The 23,951-nt window shown below is 41.6% G+C and overlaps 1 protein-coding gene across 15 annotated transcripts in view; it reads right to left on the bottom strand.

The window, feature by feature from the left end:
• Positions 1 to 10,864: 10,864 nt before the first annotated feature.
• The window catches only part of obscnb (obscurin, cytoskeletal calmodulin and titin-interacting RhoGEF b), a 55,343-nt gene continuing 42,256 nt past the window's right edge, over positions 10,865 to 23,951 (bottom strand). For all 15 annotated transcript variants that reach the window (XM_028975666.1, XM_028975662.1, XM_028975665.1 and 12 more), the window contains 24 exons: positions 23,780 to 23,901; positions 23,489 to 23,686; positions 23,358 to 23,396; positions 23,164 to 23,262; positions 22,860 to 23,078; positions 22,729 to 22,762; positions 22,594 to 22,640; positions 22,291 to 22,395; positions 19,340 to 19,479; positions 18,977 to 19,177; positions 17,659 to 17,735; positions 16,978 to 17,148; positions 16,517 to 16,676; positions 16,276 to 16,383; positions 16,012 to 16,176; positions 15,725 to 15,883; positions 15,435 to 15,612; positions 15,111 to 15,224; positions 14,787 to 14,954; positions 14,565 to 14,667; positions 14,318 to 14,447; positions 14,063 to 14,165; positions 13,915 to 13,957; positions 10,865 to 13,786 (listed from right to left, as the gene is read on the bottom strand). In XM_028975666.1, the coding sequence (XP_028831499.1) occupies positions 12,673 to 13,786; positions 13,915 to 13,957; positions 14,063 to 14,165; positions 14,318 to 14,447; positions 14,565 to 14,667; positions 14,787 to 14,954; positions 15,111 to 15,224; positions 15,435 to 15,612; positions 15,725 to 15,883; positions 16,012 to 16,176; positions 16,276 to 16,383; positions 16,517 to 16,676; positions 16,978 to 17,148; positions 17,659 to 17,735; positions 18,977 to 19,177; positions 19,340 to 19,479; positions 22,291 to 22,395; positions 22,594 to 22,640; positions 22,729 to 22,762; positions 22,860 to 23,078; positions 23,164 to 23,262; positions 23,358 to 23,396; positions 23,489 to 23,686; positions 23,780 to 23,901 (3,997 nt within the window). In that variant the 3' untranslated portion in view covers positions 10,865 to 12,672. The remainder of the gene's footprint in view (positions 13,787 to 13,914; positions 13,958 to 14,062; positions 14,166 to 14,317; positions 14,448 to 14,564; positions 14,668 to 14,786; positions 14,955 to 15,110; positions 15,225 to 15,434; positions 15,613 to 15,724; positions 15,884 to 16,011; positions 16,177 to 16,275; positions 16,384 to 16,516; positions 16,677 to 16,977; positions 17,149 to 17,658; positions 17,736 to 18,976; positions 19,178 to 19,339; positions 19,480 to 22,290; positions 22,396 to 22,593; positions 22,641 to 22,728; positions 22,763 to 22,859; positions 23,079 to 23,163; positions 23,263 to 23,357; positions 23,397 to 23,488; positions 23,687 to 23,779; positions 23,902 to 23,951) is intronic.

The raw sequence follows: 23,951 nt of genomic DNA on the forward strand, positions 1-23,951 counted from the left end.
CCAGCCACATGAGGTCTAGAATTGTCTTACTTCAGGAGGAACCCAGAGCCAACCGCCCCAGCATATGGTCTCATAAGTGGTCTGAGGATCTTATCTCGGTACCTAATGGCAGTCAGGTTACCTCTGGCGAGCACATGGAGGGGTTTGTGGCCCCCCAAATAAGTGCCATCCCACACCATTACTGACCCACTGCCAAACCGGTCATGCTGGAGGATGTTGCAGGCAGCAGAACGTTCTCCACGGCGTCTCCAGACTCGGTCACATGCTCCTCCTGTTCCCCCCTGCACAAAGGCGGAGCTAGTGGTCTTCCTGCTGGGTTGTTGCCCTCCAGCTTGCATTGATGTGCCATCCTGGATGAGCTGCACTACCTGAGCCACTTGTGTAGGTTCTAGACTCTGTCTCATGCTATGAAATCACCGCCAGCATTTAGAAGTGACCAGAACATCAGCCAGAAAGCATAGGAACTGAGAAGTGGTCTGTGGTCACCACCTGCAGGACCACGCCTTTATTGGGGACATCTTGCTAATTGACTATAATTTCCACCTGTTGTCTATTCCATTTGCACAACAGCATGTGAAATTCTGTGTTGCTTCCTAAATAGACAGTTGTGTGATTGACACACACACACACACACACACACACATATATATATATATATATTTTTTTTTTTTTTTGTGTGTGTGTGTGTCTGGATGTGACAGCTGAAAAAACTATCACCATCATTAGTTCACTGTTGTGGAAAGGCTGCTTCTGATTTCAGATACTGAACTGAGAGCATCTTGAGAATGAAAGAAATTAAAGTGTTTTTGAAAACTAATATCTTTAGCTGAACAGATACCCATCTATGAGTGTAATTGTTAAAATGATTTATGCCCTCACACAGATGGGGCTCAAGTTGAGACAAAGCGCCTCTTTTCATCCATGAACTAAATATATCCACATAAGCCGATCTCCCGTCATGCCCTCTGCCCACCCAATTAGAAATTTGTTGGGTTTTAAAGAAGAGCCTATGTGAATGGCCAAACTAAGTTACATAAGTTATGTAAGTTTCATCACTGCCACAAAATCCTGCATTTTTCTATTGTTTGCACAATGGTACCTCATACCACTGTCCAAATAAACGATTCAGTTTGCACTTGTGCAACACGGTGCTCCATTAATATGCAGGCCGCTAAGATTTCATGAATAAAAAAAGAATCCTGGCATCTTCTTTATGAAACAATCAGAGCAGTATCACATGTTTAATTCTTTGGTCAACTGTTGGATGAAACGCCACATTCCCTTCCATCACATGACCAGGCAGTAAAATCCTCTTCTTCTCACTAGGAGGTTCTGAAATAGCCCACTGTTCGCCGTGTAGCCCGGGGCCAGGATTATTTAACTGCTTTCAACTCCAGCGCGACCCCTCCTGTCGCCACTATACACAGAGACACACATACTTCTGAGCGCTTCTTCAAATAACGGGATAAGGTCACTTTTTGACCCCTCTAATTTGTTATGAACTTTATCTTGGTTCACAGCTGGCGCGTGTGAGAAGACCCAGACCCAGAGTTCCGAGCATACAGTCTGGGAGTCAGAGATTATCAAGAGCTGCAGTGTTTAAATAAAGACTTTTATTTCCCAAGGAGGGCTACAAAATAGTGCAATTCAATCCTCCCCTTATTCCATCTTTAGTGTTTTATTATCGAACTGTCGGGTTGTTCTGATCTATTACTGCCACAATAGTGTGATATGTCTCTGCATTGCTGCCATTCAGACAAACTCTGCAGAATCATGTTAATTCACAATTAATGCCTCAAAAGGGCAAAAAAAATCCCTAATTTGTATATGGACATGGTTGTATTGCAGTAGTTTGCACTGTCACAAAATGGCAAATCACTAATCCAGGTCATGCTGTGTCCAGGCTTTAACTCCTTCTTTGAAATGTTCTTTGGGTTAAGTCTGATACCAGGGGTGCCTGGGTGGTATAACTGCAAACCCACTAGGGTGGAATCAGCCAGAGGACTGGCAGAGAGGAGAACCCGAGGATACCTTTGCTCTCGGCAGGGTTCATTAATTAAACATACCCGCCGAGCTTAAAATACAACCCTCATCAAGAGCTGCAGCCCTGTGCCCCTGGAGTCTATGGTCTGCCTAAGGCAAAGCCCACGCTGGGTAGAGCTCAGGGTCTACAGGCCGTGATGACTTACTTATTTGCACTACAATAGGGAGGAGACGACTACCATGGGACCTGAAATTAAAGTCGTCCCCTGAGATTTTTCCATTTCAGCAGTTAAACGCTGGAATCAGCTGAACTCCATTCCTACCTGTTGACCTGAAGAGGATTGGTAAAAAAGGAACCAGACAAATTGCATTCAGTTCACTAAATTTCTTCACACCAATGAGGGTTTAAGATGAATTAATTTTTTACAAAATGTTACCAATATTACTAGACTCTTCAGCAATGTGCTTTATTGATGCTATGTGCTCAGCGTGTTTGCACAGAACCTGAAAACTTTGAAATCGGAACAAGAAATTAACTAATAATAATACTTTAAACTTTGGTATAAAATAATGCTTTCTGATCATTTCCAGAAAATTCTCAGACTGTGGACACCCCTGTACATTATTACATGAATGTACTGCACATTATAGCTCTTATATTTTCACCTTTGTGATTAATTCACTCAAAAGAAGACTCTGTACTGACAATTTAGGTACACATGTGACTTATTATACAGTTTAATTCTTTAAAATGAAATACCTCATATCAATAAATATTTCATTTCTTTTCAGAACTAGTGCCCTAATCCTGAACCTCTGAAGATACAGTGCGAGAGTGACTCTCTCGGGGCAGATGATTTCCTATTAGCTTTTTCCTATTGTTATTTGCTGAGCTAAGTGCTTTTGTTCCCCTGTAATACACATAAACAGGCATTTGCGTGACACTGGAAGTCTATAACCCTACTGTGCAGGCCTGTGTTTGTAGCTGTATTTGTTTACAAATGATCAGTTGTCCCATTGTCATTCAGACAAGAAGCTAAGGGGACTGTTGCTGACATCTATGGGTTAAATGATGGGAATGTGTTTAGGAAATGTGGACCATTCATGAGCTAGAGACTGTAAGACAGACCGTGTGATAGAGTTCCCCCTGAAAAATTAATGACCTTCAGTCAAGGTTCTTTTTAACTTGTCACACCCCTCTGGCTTGACTTTGATGAAAGAAGAAAGTAAGAAAAGTGTACCAGATGACTGATTTGAGGATTTGAACGGGAAAGACAAGAGACAAGTGTCCTACCCTTAGAATTTGCGATGTTCTGCTGATGATGTTTTTTTTATTTTGCTGCAGGTGGAAATGAGCTGCAGAGCTGATGGGAGGATAAAGGAGTCCATTGAACAATGTTTTAAGAATCGATCCTTACATCCACGCTTGGAACAAGCCGGTGCAGAAGTTGCGGGATAATACAGTTCCCTAACATCGTCCTTCACTGCAGTCAGCCCACTATTGTGTAAGAATGTGATCAGTAAAGTCCCAAAGAACACAAGGGACAAAGCAGGTATTTGTTTCAAGGGTGCGGTTGTTGTTTTAGATGGAGTCGCCGAGGTCTGGGGTTAAAGTTAGTCCCATTCAGGGCAGTCAAAGGGGGCTCTCTCACTTGGTCATCCAGGCCGCTGAATAATGCCACTTAAATGCCACCGTGACAAAAGGAACTGGGGGCTGAGGAGGAGAAAGGAGGCGACTGGGTTCCTCCGGGAGCGATAAGGCAACATGGTGTCCGAGACAGGGAGGGGTTTTCATTTCAGCCGGTCTGCAGGGCTTAAAGTTAAAGATTACCTTTGAAATGTGCACCCCCTCCATCCCTCCGTCCCTCTGCTCCTCCGGCCTTCGTTCTTCTGAGCCACCACTCCCTCCTTCAAGAAAAAAAAAAAAAAAAAACCTGCTGCCACAGAGCTAGGATGAGCTCGGAGAAGATCCCCCCTTTGATGACAGAGAAGGATCCTTTTGTTCTCTAATCCTCTCTGGGACTCCCTCCCCTTCTTTAACACATTTTAAGCCCAACTGGACGTCAAAGGGGCCGCGTGTTGAAGCCGCGGACTCAATGGTCGCATTCTTCATTCTCTCTCAGCCTTCAGTGAAATAAAATTTACTGTTTCTTTTTCAGCCCTTATTTTTCCTCCCCACCCTTTTTAGGGTTAAATGATGGAAGAATTGGAATTGTGTCGGGAGGGGGGTGTGGACGTACATCCAGCGGCGGGACGTTTTGTTTGCTCTTCTAAAGTCTTGTAGAGAATACGCCACTGGCTTTAGAAAGGATTAAAGTTCACTTTTATCAGCGGGAATTTTTGTTCCCGTGTTGGGTGTGGCATCTTGTGGGAACCTTGGAGAAAGACACCCAACAATTGCACCTCTGTGTCTTTAGGGGAAGAAATGAAAGTCTCCCACGGAGCGTCATCATGTAGTGGCAATGCGAGGGAAGATGATGGTTCGAATGGTGTGACGGGGGATCAGCATTTCCGTCTGTCACAGTTTCTTACACGGTTGGCTCTGGGATCGAGTAGAGGCTGTTATGATGCTGTGAGGGTTTTTCTGGTGGGACCGTTCGAGGAAGGCTCGACCCCTACCCTCCACCAGCCATCATCACAGTGTCACAAGAGATTATGGAAAGTGACAGGCAACGACGCACCTTCTCACCCCAAGCCGGTTGCGGGGCCGTCGCCACATCTGCGCCTGAGCTGCAGGCCACAGCACAGAAGGAGAGTGCCGGAAGACACCTCGCTGCTCTGCAATTATCACATTGGACACACATCATTTGCAGAGGAGATGAAAGACCTTTGGACACTTACGGCCACCGTCAAATTCCTGTCCTCTCAGCGTGCGCAGACCTCGGCCCCGAAGGGACCCCAGATTAGTCGATATACACTTTCTCCGGCACCCCAGTTATTAGTAAGTGCGAGCGCCGTGCTTCATGGGAAACCAGATACTGACTGACACATGGCCATCACGGAAATGGTGGAAGCTTCATGATTTTATCTAAACAGGCGTGACGCTGCCCTGGAGATGGGCCAGTTCTCTCAGCGAGGATTACAGAAGCTCCTGGATGTAAACACTTCCATGCCCTGACAGGGACTCCAGATTGAAGATCCGCCTTCATTTTATCACCTAATGATGCTGTTTAATGCTTTATTGTCTAAACACTTATAAATTCATAAAGATTCATATTTTTAAAAATCTTTAAAATTCATGCTGAATAAAAAAGATAAGTATCTCCTATATTCCACAATCCTGGCGGCTTCATTTTGAATATCCGGCTGTTGGTAAGCTTAGAGAAACAGGAATGCATCCAGCAGAACCTTCAGCTCCCATGAGGCCGAGCGATCGATGACGCTAATGGCTCTAATGAGGGACAAACCAGCATCTGTCTCTCTTCTGTGACCTTGTGGTGGTGCAGTAGCTCCTCCAACACATCTCCTTCTCTAAGACCCTAATAGTTGTGCTTAAAAACACACACACACACACACACACACACACACACACACACACACACAAACCCACAGCAGCTTTCCGGAATAACACACCAGCTGCAGATTTGCTGATCCAGGTAAGTGGCCCAGAACTGCGGGTGACCTCGGTTTAGCAGACGTCAGTCGGATGCTGCGAAGCTCTACTCGGGGTCGTTCGTGGTGCCCTGCCTTAATGAAGTTCGGAACTGGAACTGTTCCTGTGGCCGAGGAACCGCTGCGAGATCCCAGATTCCTCTTCGCGCCGACTCATAATAAAAGTGGAGAGACAGATGACACTAGCTGGATTGGAGCACTTTACAGGGAGCCACGAATTGTTAATGCATACCACAAACAAACATCCGGCCAGCAACTAGAACATTTTCCATTACAATTACATTTAATATTAAAGGATAATTTTGTAAAATTGCAGATCAAGCAAAGTTTTAATAAAGGCACAATTTATCTACCACAACCACCTGCTCACAGAAGCAGGTGAGGATTTTACTGCGTAAACGTAAAATTTGGTGAATAAATGTAACATTTTTATGTTACGGATTGAAAAGCATCCTACAGCAGGCAGGGACATGGACATAGTTCCCCACCCGGCTCTCTGTGGTAAACATTTACATTTACGGCATTTATCAGACGCCCTTATCCAGAGCGACTTACAATCAGTAGTTACAGGGACAGTCCCCCTGGAGACACTCAGGGTTAAGTGTCTTGCTCAGGGACACAATGGTAGTAAGTGGGGTTTGAACTGCCACCAGATTGGCAGTAGACGCAGGGCGACCTCTACAGGCCCAACTTATCTACTACAACCACCTGCTCACAGAAGGACGGCGTGAGGATTTTACTGCTCAAAGTGCACAGACCTCGTGATTTACCTCGTTTACATTCTGAGGCGCGACGGGGTAGCAGAACTAAAGGATTCGAACTATCATAAAACGTGTAAATGCCGCATAAAACAACACTGTCATAAAACCTGGATTTAATGATCGATACTGTGGCGGCGCGGACCAGCATGCCTTGCGGCTGACGGTAGATAGTTGGCCGTGTCATGTGTACATGTGTTCTGCTGGGCTTTGGGATGTGTGAGTTCGAGGGGAGAAGCGGAGAACCCCGGAACCCCACCTCGCCCAAGTCGGGCTGGCGGCGGGGCAGAGCGGGTGGAGACATCCCGGCACAGGGGACCTACCGGAGCGGGCGCAGCGGGAAAACGGGGCCGCCATGAGGGAGAATCTGGCCCAGCGACCTCCTCCACCACGCACGGCGGGGACGTCCTAGGCGGACAGCGGACGCGCAGTTGGCCCTGCAGGCGTTCCGGAGGTCTCTCTCCCCGGCGCGGCAGACGCTCGACGCGGGCGGAAGTGACCCTGGCGCCTGCTGGGAGGACGGAGACGGTGAGATGAGATGAGATGATGACCACAGCTGGACCCTTGCTGTCGCCGCGGTGAGAAGTGGCACATTGCACGTTACAGAGCCGCCACAGAGCTGTTGTGAGGGACACGTTGATCCCTCCACCAGAACACCCACGCTAGCGGATTATATTTGGATTGTGTGATCGAGAACACGCCATGCAGGGCCCTGGTGGACACTGGGTCCACAATCACGCTGGTCCGGACCAGGAGAATCCGCCTGGATGGGAAAAGACGGGCACGAGACTGACAGCGGTGACCGGGGGACATGCAGCAATGCTCGGCCACAAAGTGCTGCACATCAGAGATCAGAGAACAGTGCATCATCGGTCTAGAACGTTGTGAATGTCGTTCTGGAATCCGAACAGAGCCATCTTGCTGCAAGGCCACGGGGAACAACACAAGAAAACCTCCGTTGACCAGAAACGACGGCAAATATCGGGGAAGGAGAAGACACGCTGAGCAGTAAAATACACAGTCGCAGCTCTTAATAAAATAGGAGGACGTTGTCAGGATAAATCGCATGAAGCAACTACATTAAATCGACTTAATTAAACGGACGCAATCATACCGTAATCCTCGATCCGTCAACTCAGCTTCTCACGTGACTCCTCAGTTAAGAAGAAAGATGGTAGAAGAACTGATCACAAACATCTTAAAGTTTCATGACTACCTTTCAAGGAGAACTGGTAAGGGCCCCAGTCTGCGCATACCCCTCTATTTCAGATCTGTGAGGCCGTATCTGTATCTGTGCAGTCCAGATCATGAACATTTCTCCGCTGCCTACAGATTGACGGGTGCGAGACCACCCCCTGACGCAAAGCCCCATTCAGATGCCCCTCATTCTGCTAGTTTATGTCTTCCCGCGCTACATGGCCAATCGCAAACCATTTCGACTCAACAACCATGGTTGTGTATAACTTCAGCACGGTGGCCTTCAGTGCCTACATTGTCTGTGAGGTGAGCTGGAATATTTGCTACTCAAACGTCAGTACAGAAAAACACCATTCCACCATTCCACCATTCTTTCATGCCCTGGACCTGGTGGTGGGACATCACGCTGACACCTGGTACATAACTCCACATGTGTTCATTCATAGTTTTGATGGCTTCAGTGAGACCCTACCAATGTAAATGTTCATGAAAATAAGGAAGACGTGACATGACAGGAATCATCATTTCATGTTCAGGTCCAGTTAGGACTCACAGATGCTGGATCTCAGTGAGGTTATGACAGACATGAAGAAGCATCTTCATCTCTAAAGTCAGTGACTGCTGTCCTCCTCTCTTGCTGGGTCACTGATTATTCCACTTCTTGCTGACATCATTATCTTCAACTTCAGAGCCTTGTGCAAGATTCAAACTTCTTGTTGGACAACACTGAATTTCTCTTTCTCTCAGCATATGTTGATGTTAAGGAAGATTTGAGGTGTCTTCACATTCTTGGTTTCCAAATGGGATCCACAGATAGACCTGCTTGGTCTCAGTGATGTGATGATACACACGAAGAGGCACCACTAAAGTCATAGTGACTGCTGTGGTCCTCCCTTCCTCAGGATCTTCTTCCCAAGGGTCAATGCATCTTCAACTTCTTGTTAAGGTCCAATTGAGCTTATGAAGATGACATCATCATCTTCAAATTCATCCTCAGCAATGCCTGGCATGTAGTCAGAGTCGTGGACAGACATGTCCTGACCAGAAGAGGCTGTGTGTCTCCTGCTGCTGCTGAGCTCTTTACAGGATTATGTTGTTTCACTAGGACTTGATGTCACCTCCATATCCATGTGGCACAGTGGGACATGTAAACGGTGGAAGAGATTTTTGGGGAGGTTCAAGGCGGAACTCCATCAAGATGAATTCTCTTCCTTGTAATGTTCGTGCCAACGAGTGTTTGGGTCATGACAGATAGTCATGATTAATTTAAATTTCGTCACAAATATAAGATTAATCAAGTTGTTAACCAATACTTTGGAAAAGTAAATGGGGAAAGCAATAAAATGCATTCAGCTAGTCAGCTCCATTTCTTATAAAAACAGAGAGAGGAGCTTTGAGTCTAAATCTGTGGCTGATCATCTGCCAGCTGCTTTATGTTTAATAAACTGGGTTGCTCCAGACCAAGATGCCGCACCCCTCATTATAATGGAAGTCATATAAAAGAAATTTATTTTTCAACTTAAACAAGCTGGTCACCATCTGTACAACCAGAGAAAATGTTAGACCAAAAACGAAATAAATATTTTCAACAAAAACACCCCAACTCACCTGAAAATATCTATTTTGGAACCCTAACAAACATAAGTGGAAAAGTGACCATTCTTTATTGAGAGAGGCATAAAAAGGATCCTAGTGGTGAACTACAAGAAAAGGCCATTGTTGGTTTTCCCTAAAAGGATTGTGAAACATTCCTGGCTCCATGAAATACATTTCAAATGTAAATCTGACCTGCCTCTGCCATGACACTGACCTGAAGCCTGAAAGCGAATTCTGTAAACAGGAACATTTGATGCATGGCAGTAAAAGGCCCACCATCCAGCTCATCACTCATCACAGGCATAATCAGCAGTGGAGATCTGACAGGAAATGGGGCTGGCAATGTGCGTCAGCATGCGGGCCGGAGCGAAGTTGGTTTCGTCCATGAGATCGTGCGGTCATTCTGTCGGGGATTGGTGCAGGGCAGGAAAGGAAGGACGCAAATGCACGACTAACAAACACTGACCTGGAGCACCCCACAAAGTCAGGTTTGTGATGTCTCAGATGTCCTGACACAAGCAAAGGGAGGTTTCAACGTATTAATTTGCCACTAACTATACTTGTTTTGTCTACAATGTCCTACTGTTGTAAAGTGTCTTCTTGAAGAGTTCTGCTGTACAAATCAGCACTATTAAGACAAAAGTTCAGTGTTCTGTGTGCCAGGTTGTGCCTCACAACTTTTTAAAGCGGAAGAGAGCACAAAATAGAGTTACCCTGTCACTGCCAGTGGGTGACAGAGCTATAAAAACACACTAAGAGTAATAGATTTTCAAAATAGAAATGACATTTTACAATAAGGTGTCTGCGGTTTTGGAAATCCAGTCCATGATCTTAATCTCAGTCTCCACTTCAAATGACTTTTTTTCAAAACAAACTCATGGTTTCAACTGAATCATACAGTACTTAATTTACTGAAGTCATGGTCTGCGTTGTTAGATAAATATACAGCCTCATTCCAATAATACATGGACACAAATAGGAAGTGGAAGGCAGGCAATGTTAAAAAGATCTAATATTCGTAAAAAAAAAAAAAGTAAATTGTACAAAATAATGAAAGAAATACTAAGTTGGAGTATCTGGGGCTGCTACTGCTTTGCTCATGTCTGCCTCACTGGGTCAGCTGATAAGTGTCCAGCGGCAGAGGTCACAAGGTCAAGGGCTCAGGCTATGTTTTTGAAGCCAGAGGTGCTTGTATGGGTGTTGAGCCACTGTGGTACACACCAGCATGAGAAGCTCGAGCTCAGCAGAGGAATCCTTAATAACAGCACAACCCAGGAAATGCAGGACAAACCAGTAGAACTGTGTGATTTCATGACTCACCTGGGTGAGTAAATAACTCATGAGGCACGAATTTGAGGTCTCCATCGAACTGAATCCTTTGAGTCATAAGTTCTGAATCGCTCAGAGAGCGGGTAGCGCTCCTGAAGCACATAGGCCGAGTCAGTGAATCCTGTCTGTGTGCAAAATAACTTGGAAAGTACAAATAACATTTTTTTTTTCAGTTGAATTAACAATTTCTACAGTAAGATTCAACCTATTTTTTATTTGTCACAACAAATAGTTCCACTGTAAATAATTTTAATGTTTTGAAAAAATGATAAAACATTAATGATAAAACACAATCTAACTTATCATGTAAACACTAATGTCACAATTTTTATACACAATAGGCAAGTGTTTTTTGTTAAATAATTTATTTAAAGAAACAACCCAAAACGTCACACATCTTTTCTTTTATTACAATACAATTTCATGGCCAAACTGAACATATCCATCCACCATTAGGCTTCCTGACAAGTGTTATGTGAATAAAACCATTTAAATAAAAATAAAATAATTTCATTAAAAATAATTTCATTCTATACATAAACACACATTCAAGGCAACAGACAAGTATCCATATCCGTTAACCCGGTATATGGTTCAAGGATTAAAGTAAACGGGGACAGCTGATCTGGGAAACATTCTTACACAAAACCTTGGAATCTTTAGAGAAGGTCCAGGTATTTGATGGTTCATTAAAAAAATGAATCATGGACTTAAATATATTTTATTGTAAAATTCCAAGGGATTTAAAAAAAAAAAAAAATGTAGTCAGTGTCCACACAGAAATCCCCATGTTACAATGCCCATATGTCTCATATACTTGGATGTTTTTTGGATATGCCTTGAACTTTCAAAAACACAAACTACAAAAAAAAGTTAGTTCTACTAACAAATTATGAAAATGAAACATTCATCTATTGTTCATTCATTCCATCTGCAGGTAGTTTATTTCGTGAGCTCAACAAACACAAACGCAAAGTAGACACGAGTTGAGTTGGAGTCGAGTAGAACATCAGAAGCTGGTCAGCGTGCCTGCATTCTCTCAGCAGAAGATCACCACTGACTACTAGCTGGCTACTCGTTTACCTTTTTAGTCTTTGTGCAGAATCTAAAAAATAATTCAATCAATTTAGGAGTCATGTTAATTTAGCAGTCACACTGTTCACCAGTTAAAACCAAACTGTCTTACCCTCAAAAGTAGCATGCGTTTTTTTCTAAATAATAGAGTGCTTGTTGGTTTTGAGACCACAAGGTTGCATACTTTATGTTGCTATACAACAATAGTGAAATAGTGACAATACATTCAATCACTTTAACCCACAAACTAATGTTCATAATCATATTTTTGAGTCAAATCCCATACACAAAGAACAACCAAAAATTAAGTATTGCTGATACAATACGTGTATAGTAATAATCTGCAACACAAATGAAACTGGAATTAAAATAAATGAATAAAAACATATATTCCAGTTAATTTTGGTACATTCGTTTTAGGGAACAACTCTTAAAAAGATAAGAAGTCAACAGGCCTTTTCTTTTAGGATAAACATCAGTGTAAGCCATTGCTGGATAATTGGATATTTTACAATAAGCAATGTGCCAAAACCCAAGTCTATAATTAAATTAGGAATGGGAGTTTATTCCACCAAACAAAATCATTAATTAAAAGATCCAAAATATACTTTTCAATGTAATGATAAAGCAATGCAATAAAGCAATGTGATGTTCTTTCAATTGTGTAACCCTATAAAATGGTTGAATGCCGTACACATTTTTCCATGTCAACACAACCATTATTCTGTTCTTTTTAGAATTATTCTCTTTCCATTCCACTATGTTGTAAGCAACGATGACCACTGCCACACAGAAGGTCTTAGCTCTGTATTGAGTATTGCATAAAACATGCAGTCTTGAAGAAATGGTATTTGTCATCACAATATTGTCCAACCCATTCTCCAAATGCCAACCATTAGGCTTATCGGACATGCTTGGGGATTTTCACGAATGGGGTAGACACTTAGATTCCCATTAGATTTGTTGCAACAAAATGGAATGATCTTAGCTTTGTGCAGCAAATACAACATGTTCAAAACATCTAGTACAGAAATGTCCAGAATTAAGACAATAGGACTACTTTTAATTATATCTGATCATGCACTTTTCGATCTCTGAAGCACTGCAAAAGTCCCTTCTTGTCTCATGGGTTCTTTTTGCTGATTTGAAGAGTGACAGGCTCACCAACGGCTCCATACCCAGGCATACGAGCAGAGACTTGGGTTTTGAAAATCTTCTGCCCACTCTCCACTCCTCTCTGTAACTCTGAGCAATAAAGAGGTTTGGGCCCCAACCTTGTCTGGCTCTCAGATCTCACTTTGACCAGGTGCCCAGATGGTCTGAAAGAAGCACTGGATTCATTTGAGTGGAGTGGAGTCTCCTTATGTCTATTGCTGGAAGTGAATGGGCCAGTGGCATACAGAACACTAGACAGGTGGTCTTTGAAGCGACTGAAGAGCCCTGTGTGAGGTTTGGGCATTGCCAAAGGCTGTGCAAGGTTGAGCAGAATTGGCTGGCCTACCACAGGCTCGCTGATTTCCCTCTGGAGGATTGATATCTCACTGGGTCTATCAGCAGAAGAGCAAGAAGCTTCCAAGCAGCCATATGTCTCTCCTTCTTGTGGAACATAGTCCTCCAAGTCCTCAAGGCTGAGCATATGAGTACCCTGAGTTGAAACCTTGGAGTCTTGGGTGGTACATTTATTCAGATCTTCTTGTTCAGGCCATTCTGATCTTTCTGTAACAACTTGATTTTCTGTCTCTTCTAAACTGCTGACCGTGCGCAGAGTGTGTTGGTCTTCTGCCTGGGTCATGGTTTCTTCATTGCTCCAGGTCAGAGACTGGAAGCTCAAATTTGGCAAATCTTGACCTGTACATGTTGCCTGGGCCCCTTCTACCAATTTGTTGTTGCTGTTATTTGCATTTGGGTTCTGTGGGGACCTCTTTGGCCTAGATGGCAGGGTCTGCTCCTGCTCTGACCGGGCTGGGGAGGCACCCCTCCTTCTGGGCAACCTTGGGGATTTGTTCACCTTGTACTCAATGATCTCCTCAACCTCCACCCACTTAGGGTTACTTGCTGTGGCACCCTCTGGTTCAGTGACATAGAGGGTAGGCACAGCTTTCCTCGGAGCCATGCGTCTCTGCCTGGGATGCTCTGGAGTGGAGGCCTCGGAGCGAGGCACTCCCATAGCTGAGGTACGTGGGGACATATGGCGCTTCATTCGCGTGTTCTTCACCACAGTGGTAATGGTCTCTTCACTAAACATTAACAAATCAGACAGGATGAAAAGGTAAGCAACACAAGCATATTCCAAAGCCAAGTATTTTACTATTTTATATGATAAAATGCCCATCACATTTCTGATGGATACTTTACAGTGACTTACATGATTATGGTTTTCTTTGGTACTTTGGTCTCCTGTTCAGTAACTAGAAAAGGGAAAAAAATTAGATCACAAGTGAGACCAGTTTGGATTCCACCCCATTCAGGAAAGGATGAAATTATGGCTCTGTGACAATCTAAGGCAGCAATACCTTCAATGGTAATTGCCTTTTCTCCTCTGCGTTCACCAGCCATGGCCACAGCAGGCTGGCACAGTTCAGCACCACACTTAGCATTGCCAAGATGGTTAGACAGCTGAAAAAAAAATCAGAATATTTCAAGTCATAATTTGATTTATAATATCCACTGATGTACATATAAATAAGATTAGTTTAGTATAAAACGATCACTTTCAGAAAAATATGGTCACCTGGCAAGTAAAAAGACAAACAGAAACACTGCAGTACCTCACACTCATAGAGTCCCATGTCTCTTTCTGTTGGGCTTTTAATGATTAAAACAAGAACACCACTTCGCGCTTCACTGTATGTCTGGTACTTCTCATGGTCAGTCAGCAGCCTGCCCTCTCTGAACCATCTAACCAAAGCAGATGGTGAATTTACGATTTCTTTAGTGTTCCAAACATATTATTTCAATAATAAAGACATTATTGGTGATATTGGTATCTATACCTATAGATTTTGGTCTCTGTACCTGATTTTGGGGCTTGGAGCACTTTGAATAGTACAGGTGAACTGAGCATCTTCACCAGGTATGAGACTGGAATTGCGAATCTTGTTCACAAAACGGGGTGGAACTTAAAGAGAAAGAAAGTCAGAGGTCAGTCAGAATCTCCAGCATTAAAATAAGGTAACAAGCTGGACATGTCTGTAGATGGTGAGCTTGCAATTAGTTGCCTAAAGGACTGTAACTCACCCTGCACAGTGATCTTGCCCAGAGTGGATGCGTTGCCTGCAGAGCTTCTGGCGAAACACATGTACTGGCCAGAGTCCTCTGCTGTCATGTTATCCAATATTAGGGTACATGACCCATCTGGATCCTCAATAATGATATGGTGAGGGTCAGCCTCTACAGCTCGCCCACCTGAAAACAATATGTTGTGTCAGGAATGTATGGTGGGGAAAGACCGATGTATTTGCACAACTCACCACATGGCATGGAACCGGAGCACCAGGAAATGTCTGGGATTGTAACAATATGATATGACATGCTGTCCCTTAACATTATCAATCTGCTTACCCTTGTACCATGTCACTGTAGGTTTAGGTGATCCCTTCACTTTACAGGCAAGTTTTACTGTCTGCCCAAGATGTGCTGTACAGTCTGCCAAAATCTCATCGAAGTCAGGTGGACCTGGTAATACACATTTTGAAAGCTAATCACTGAAAGAGAAATGTATCAAAAGTGCACACTTTATACTAAAAGTCATTATGGTATGAAAACAAACTACAACATAAGGTCAGCATCTATAAAAAACAATATAGAAACTTGTGAAAAAAGTAAGTAAGGAGTAAATGTCTTTTCCCCCATATACATGAAAAGATCTGAAATTGAGAGACTTACACCAGTCTGGCATGCTGTAGCGCTTTTGTAGTTCTCGGAGCTCCCGCAGCCACGAGTTCTTGATGATGACAGTGCGGGCTTGGAGAGTGTATTTCCTCACCGAGTCTTCACGCTCGTGCCAGATCTCAAATGCTCTTTCATCACCCTCCACTATTTCATTCACATCAATGTTGTTAAGCTGTAGAGAATGGAAAACAGATTAAATATATGTGTGTATGTGTGTGTGTATATATTGTCTTCCTGAATGTTCCTTATTTTTCAGTATTTATATCTGAAAAAAGATTGTAGACCTTCATCATGTTCTTGAAAATGTATGCTGGAGTCTCTGTATTTGTGTTATGTTTCTGCTTGCATATGATGACATAGTTTTTGAAGAGGAAGGCGTGGCGGTGGTGGCCTCTTGATGAGGTTCTGACTCCCGGAGCACCTTCCCATATGGTGAAAGGCCCCTATCAAAACATTCAGTCCATTATATTCTATCTCAATTCCACCTTTTCAAACTATCAGAACAAATAGTTTTAAACAAATTTTTCTATTGTTAATGACAAGTAGGACAGCTACAGGCATATACTGTTACCTGGCGGATGGGCTCTCCAAGGACCTCCAAGGTGGCCGGGTAGTTCTCTATGAGAGAGGCGTGGTGACTGTTTTCTGAACGTTGAGGCAAAGAGGACATCATAGCATAGGCTTCTTCCAGTAAGCAGCAGTTCTGTCCATTCCTTGACTTGTTCTTGATGAGCTCCTAAACACAAAACAGCAATCACTCAGTCCAACACAGCTCTTCTCTTGGATCTACTGTTTATTGTATTGCTGTAGAGCTCAATACTGCAGCTTGTTTCACCTTGAGCAAGGCCTTGTATTTCTGGAGTCTTTCTAGAGGCTTCTGTAAATATCCATTAATACTGAGAACTGGGCCTTCAGTGCTGGCTAATTCAGTGTCAGTATATTGCTGAAAATGATGGTAAATGTAATTAAAAGCAAATATAATGTGCAATGCAATAAAAAACCCACATGACAGTTTATACAATACCTAGAAAGTAATAAATTATGACAGAAGAAGATAAAGCTAACGCCAAATGTACCTTAAAGTACTGGTGAGTTGACTTATCACTAATTGCAGCTTCAGCCTGGGACTGTCCAATAATGTACTGGAGATACTTTTCAAAGCCTTCAGAGTTTCTCAGGAAGCACATGGCCACATCATCATCTGTGTCACACTCATTCAGGCGAGGCAGGAAAGAGCTAAAAATACAGTGAGGAGAAACATTTGATTCTGACTTTGTCAGCAAAAAAAACAAGATTTCTTTAAATTGCGATTTTATAGTTTTGGAAAGCCAGATTGGCTCAAGAACATATCATATTGATCTAAATGCCATTAATGATTTGGGGCAAAAATAACTAATAATGGACAAAAACACTTATTGTGTAAACTTTTATTTTGTTTTATATGAAAATGGGCATAATATAATTGGGTTGTTATCATTTTTTCACAAAATTGACAAATACTGAGAACAGGCTAAATAAATGACATCTGTTTTGATACCTGCTGTGAAAAGCTGTAATGTCACTGATGTTACGGAATATGGAATCTTTTTGAGTGGCAATATCAGGAGGGGTATCTTCATGTTCTGTTTTCTTCAGATGATGTGTGGTGACAAAGTCCACATCTTTCACAAACTCGCTCTCAGTTGTTATCAACTCCTGGATTAGTTGACTAAGGGATGAAAGACCACAGGAAAAATATTTTACATTTTGGTTCACTTTACAAAAGATTATAAGTAGTTCTGCCACATGTCTGTATGATGAACTAAATTTGACTTAATGTTCATGATTTTTGTAATGCCATGTTTCCCCTACTCCACCTGGTGGCACCAACTCGCAGGCAGGTCCTAATCACCCACATATGTCACGGTAGTTAGGACCTGTTAAATGTTATTTGCTGACCTGTATACATTTTCCTTTTTTTGTAACTATTAAAAACCCCTGTTCAGGCAATGAAAATGTTATCCAGAGTCAACACAATTCAACAAATATGATCTAAATGTGTTCTGATGGGTCAACTGTAAGTAGTAGTAGTAAACAAGGATTAATATCTAGAAAATGAACATTGTACAAATGAACAAACTGTAATCTGCGATACTAAATTCTGAACAACAAAAACATCTATTTCTTATATATCACATACAATATGTCTCAGTGGGGTAAATAATAACCATGAACTCACCACAATTTCCTCTTATACTCGCCATCATTCATCTCCTCTCCAGGGACCTCTGGAAGGTCTCCAGCATCAGGAGAAAGCTGAAGTACATAGCAGGACATAAAAACACATCATGACAAGATGATAGATACAGTAGGTAGGGTAAGTATTCATTTTTTTTCCTCATTAATTTACACACAGCATACCATATTGACAGGAAAAAACAGATCAATTACCAAAAACTGAAATATCACATGGTCCTAAATATTCAGACCCTTTGCTCAGTATTTAGTAGAAATACTAAATACTGAGCAAATACACACTACACACTACGATTTGGGGATCCTCTGTCATTCCTCATTCCTCCATGCAGATCCTCTCCAGTTCTCGCAGGAGTAAACATTGGTGGACAGCCATTTGTAGGTCTCTTCAGATGCAGTCAGTCCCATGCTTCAATGTTCACTTTTGGGACTGTGTTGGACAGGTGATGAGCAGTGCCTGTTTTTTTCCACACATACCGCTTAGAATTAAGGTCAAAAAGTTATACCTTGGTCTCATCAGACCAAAGAATCTTATTTCTCACCATCTTGAAAGCTTTCATGTGTTTTGAACTGAGGAGAAGCTTCCGTTCGAGCTTAGCCTCAGTGATCTTTCGGTTCTTCTTTACCTCTCTCACAAAGGCCCCTGCTCAGTTTGACAGCTCTAGGAAGGTCATCCCAATCGTCTTCCATTTAAGGATTATGGAGGCCACTGTGCCTTGCCATAGTTCTGTCTCTGAGCTCTTCATCCAGTTCCTGACCTCATGATTCTCATTTGCTCTGACCTGCATTGTGAGCTGGTCTTATATAGACAGGGGAGTGGCTTTCCTAATCAAGTCCAATCAGTACAATCATAGTCACAGCTGGACTCAAATGAAGGTGTGTCTCAAGGACGATCAGAAGAAATGGACAGCACCTCAGTTAAATATGTAAGTGTCACAGCAAAGGGTCTGAATACTTAGGACCATGTGATATTTCAGTTTTTCTTTGTTAATAAATCTGCAAAATGTCAAAAATTCGTTTTTTCTGTCAATAAGGGGTGCAGTGTGTACATTAATTAGGAAATGTTTTATTTTTTTTTTAAGTGAAAGCGAAGTGATTGTCATTGTGAAACACTGCAGCAAACGGTGCACACAACAAAATGTGTCCTCTGCTTTTAACCCATCACCCTTAGTGAGCAGTAGGCAGCCATGACAGGTGACAGGGGAGCAGTGTATGAGGACTGTGCGTTGCTCACTTGCACCTCAGTGGCAACCTTCTGTTTACGGGGCCGCTTCCTTAACCGCTAGGTATTTATTACTCACCTTTAGTTTCTTGTCTAGGTAGGCAGGAGAAACCCAGCCTTGGCGGGATGGGTTGCTTTTTGTGGGTTTGGTGCGCACCAGCCACTTGAGTGGGTGGGCCGAATCCAGAACTTCAACATACTGACCCTCTTTCAGTGCTATTGACTCTTTGTTGGCAGATGTAGGATTGTAGTCAGCTGTGGCTACATAGATGTCAAACATCTGTGAGAGAAAAGGATTAATTGCTAAGACTAAATAAAAAAAAAAGTTTAAATGAGCTTCTTTGGGTTCATTAAAAGCATGTTACAATTCAAACAGGTTAGAGAAAAAACTATTCACTCAGCATTATTCAAACTTGAACAAAATGTGGAGTAAAAATCTTACCTCCCCTCGTGCATCACCCTCGTCTGATTCAGAAGAAGAGTCTGCAATAATTGAAGCTGGCCGTGATCGACCATGGTGAGGTGAAGGGGACGGTGTTTTTGTTTCATCATCACTGTCAATGCCTGGGACGCGTAGTGAAGCTACACACAAGAAATGTAGAACAAAATGATTAGAGTAAGCATATTATATTCTGGAGATTATATGTTAAATAGGTTTCCAACAAACATATAAAAAGAAAAAATTCGCATTGACCATGAAAACCAAATATATGCACAATTTTCTTGTCTCTTTCCTAAATACTTCATTATCAATGGATGTTTTGATATATCTTACTATTAACAAAACATGCTTCAGGATAACATTATTGCTAGATCTGTGCCTAATCTTTTCAAGCGTAGGGGTTTGTCAAATGGGATTTCAAAGTAACATATGTACTTTTCAAGTTTCTTGGGTTTATCATCACACAGTATAGTTTATTATCATAATACATACATAACAAAGCAACACATTAGTGATGCTTTCAACTGCATAACACAGGTTAGTGCTCTAATATCATGCACAACATAAAATATAAACTAGTTTAAATTTCCCCTGACATAATTTTTTTTTGGTTTTACATTTTACAGCCACTTATAACTAGTCACACAATGAGATTTCTCCAGGACGGGCCATTTCTGTGTATGTAAAAAAAAATGCTAATGAGGAGGAGAGTGGCCTATAAGTTCAGGGGGGATATATGGAAATGATGTCATCAACTCCATTTTTTTTCCCAAAAAAATAAAATGAACCCACATTTGTGCTCATGATGGTCGGTTGAGATAATGTTTTATATGAGAAGTGGGAAATTCTCTGGGTGGAAAAAGCATGAGAAAAGGGAGGTAACCTTTCCCCTTATGATGACAGATCCCCCTCTGTCTGAGCTGCCACACTCTGAACTGTGAAGAAGAATGGCCAAAGCACTCTTTATAGGCACTGCAGGAGTCTTTATAGGCAAAGCCATTTCTAGGCACTGCAGGACCTTAGACAGGCAAGGGGAATTAAGTGAAACTTTCATTATAGGGGACCTAACACCATCTGTGTTAGCTGCTAAATTACAATTGAAATTTATATTTAATAATGAAACAGACACAACTGGGAGTGATAAAACAGATTCACTGACTGTAAAGTGGCTGAGCGCCACAAACTGAAGTGGATGGTCACTTGGGGACTTGCTACTTGATTCATTCCAGTCAATCAGATCACTACAAACCCCTCAGAAAAGCTGATTCCTTTCTCCAATTACGGAAGATGGTAGGAATGTCCCAACCAAGAACACGAAGTTAAACAACCAATCAGCATTCAGTTTTCAAGGTAAGTTATTGTTTCAGTTGTTGATGCTTTGGACTTGATGATGTTTAGCAATATTAGTTAATGATTATCATTACACTGTAATACAGAAATACAGCTTAAATACAATCTTATTACATTAATAAAAGGTCTGTTGCATTATTCTTAAAACTTGCTTCATTATATAATTATTCCTACATTATTTTTTTTAAATGTTAATACGAAAACACAGTGCTATTGTTTTATTGAGGATCACCCATAATGCCTGTTTTTTCTTTAAAGGAGTAAAGATTTTTACTTTTTCTACAAGTTTTATGGCTCAGATGTGATAGTGAGTTGTGGTGAAGAATGGTGAAATGTGATGTGGCACCAGATCACTGAATTGCCTGGTGCTGCGTATTAACGTGTGTTGATTAGTGTGCATATATATTTAGCCCAGTCCTCCCTCATTACACTGACAGTCTTTAACCATTCAGAATGGTGCTGTTCTGTTCTGTGTTACCATGCCATGTTATTTTATCTGTGTCCATGCCATGTTATTTTTCTTGTTCATGACATCATGTAATCCAGTTATCTGAATAGTCTGGTATTCTGTGAATTTTTACTTTTCCTGGTCTTGGAAAACCTGTTTGATATTGTGCAATACACTGTTGCTCCACATTTCTTATTCCTGGAAGTTGCTTCACTGGTGAATTAGATCTGCCTACATGAATATTGCTCCCCTGCAAGTCTGTCCATTCCAGCCACTTCTCTCTAACCCAGAAGGACATTACATGCACAATGAACCTTGTATTTTAATGTCCAACTGATTGGTAAGTGAAAAACATTTTGTTGTTATGTTGGACAGGAATAAAGGAAATCTTTATCTTATATGTCTTGAAACGCATTCACACTTAACTTTCCACTTACTTTTACATAATATACAGATTTTTTCTGATACTTTCCCAAACTTTCCCAATCCATTCTGGTTATCTCTGATACATAATTGTGGAAATAAGGCTTTGAAATTCTGTAGATACATACTGGTTGCTTTGGGCCATGATTTCATCCACTGGAGCACTTGGTGGTTCTGTAAGCTGTCTGAATAACAGATTAATGGACGAATGAAAATATAAGTAGATTGATGGATGGATGGATGGATGAATGGATAGAGACATCAGTATTTAACTAGGTGAGAGAGGTCATCAAATGGTGACTAGAGCAAGTAAACCGGATTAAATTATATGGTCCCTGAAATTGTCATGATCTGTAGAGTGCATTAGTGAATGCCCTAGAGGGTCCGGGGGCATTAGCAGCTTTTAAGTGCATAATAATTTTTATAAAGCTTCTCATGCAATAAAACACATGCCCTTCAACAAAAATGTGCAAACATGCATTATCAGGCAACTTATCATGCTTTAAATATATGTTCTTGTTATAAAGTGTTCTACTCAATTTGCTGTCAACCATGGAACACAAAAGCATTTAAAATAATTTTAAGCTTGAATGCATTTAACATTTACATTTAATATAAAGAGACAATTGCAAATTAAAAAATGATGTTAAGTGTAATAAACAATATTATGCGTTATTCTCACAAATAAAAAAGTTATCAATAAACCAAGATCCACTTTGCTTTTCCTTACCCTGAGTGATTTTGGCTGATACCATCTCAGTGATGTGGGAGGTGAGCTTCTGAAGGAATTCTTCAGTGCCCACTCCACCAAGACTTGCAAGTTTACTTTCCAGGGCTAAAAAGGTATTTAAAAAATGAACACACACAGCACTAAAACAAAAACATTTTATTGATACATTAAACAGGGTCTGTGAACTATAAATATAAATAACAGATTTTTACTCTACAGCAGCAGTAAATGTATGAATTCTCTTTCATTATGAAATGAAAATAAAAAAATTGCCTCAAATTAATTAATAAACAATTATCTTACCTCTGCCTGCCTCTTCATCTGGGGGACTTACAGTGATGCCAAGGAGCCTTAAAATGCAAATGATTAGTTTTCCATTTAATTATGCTCTGACATTGGGACAAGTTTATATTTTATACCAAAAATCCATTTACTTACTCAGGAGTTACTTTGCTCTTACTTTCCACAATACCTGTTTGATATAAGTAGGCATTTTCATATGTTGAATGCAGATTATAAAACAAATCTGAAAACTGATACTTTTCTGGATTATGTTCAAAATAGCTAACCTTCTACCACCTCCAGGTTACCAGAGCAAATTGACTGCCCAGCTCTGTTGGTTGCAATGCAGGTGTACGTGGCAGTGTACTCTTTGCCCACATCCATGAGAATCAGATTGTGCTGGGGGCCAGAACTGGCCAGCTTGTAGCCCTTAGTATCTGGCTTGATCCATAACACATCCTCTACAGATTCCTCCTTCAGCCATGTTACCATGGGTGGTGGTGACCCTAGCGTATCAGAAATAGAGATTTAAAAAAGCACAAGAAACAGGAAAATTAAAATAATGACTGAATATAACAGACATTTTCCTACCTTCCACTTTAACAGATAATGTAATACTTGCTCCTTGTTTCACCTTTCTGCTACTGAATCTCTCCAGGAACCGAGGAGGCACCAAACGCTCCTTGGAATCTTTATGGTTAGAACAGCAGAATTTCAATAACAATTTCAGTTCGAATATGAGAAAAAAAATAGGAGAAAAAAAGTGAGACACCCCCACCCCTTACCCTTGGGTCGTTTTTCTTCTTTCATACGTTCTCCAGGTGCTGTGAAATGTAAAATATTTAGTAAAAAGAAATATGTGAGTCTCATTAAACACATTAAATAAGATAATTAATTGTGCATTAAATCAGCATACCCAGAACAGTCATCTTTGCTGAGGAGTAGGCAGAGCCTGCCGAGTTAGTGATGTAAGCAGAGTATTCGCCAGTGTCAGCACGAGTCACTTCCAAGATCTCCAGGATATGCAGATCTTTCTCCACTGACACAAGAATCCTATTCGAGGGACGAAGTGGATGCCCATCCTTGAACCAGTATACTCTGGGACGAGGGTATCCTGCAAGATTCAGCCACACAATCCGAAAATGACATTGAAAGTCATGTGAAGTGCTTAATCAAATGTTGTGGGTAATGTCACTTCAAATCTAACCTTTGACTTTGAACTGCATTTTGGCCATGGGTGCACCAGGGCAAACATGGACATTGTGTAACTCTTCCACAACTTGTGGAAGCTGGTCCTCCTCTACAACAGATTCAAATGCTTCGGTTTCTCTGTGGATTAAATGAGTGCAAGCATTAAATATGAAATATTGTCACTCTTA

This window comes from Denticeps clupeoides, chromosome 4 (assembly GCF_900700375.1).
Source record: "Denticeps clupeoides chromosome 4, fDenClu1.1, whole genome shotgun sequence".
In the NCBI taxonomy this organism is placed as follows: Eukaryota; Metazoa; Chordata; class Actinopteri; order Clupeiformes; family Denticipitidae; genus Denticeps; species Denticeps clupeoides.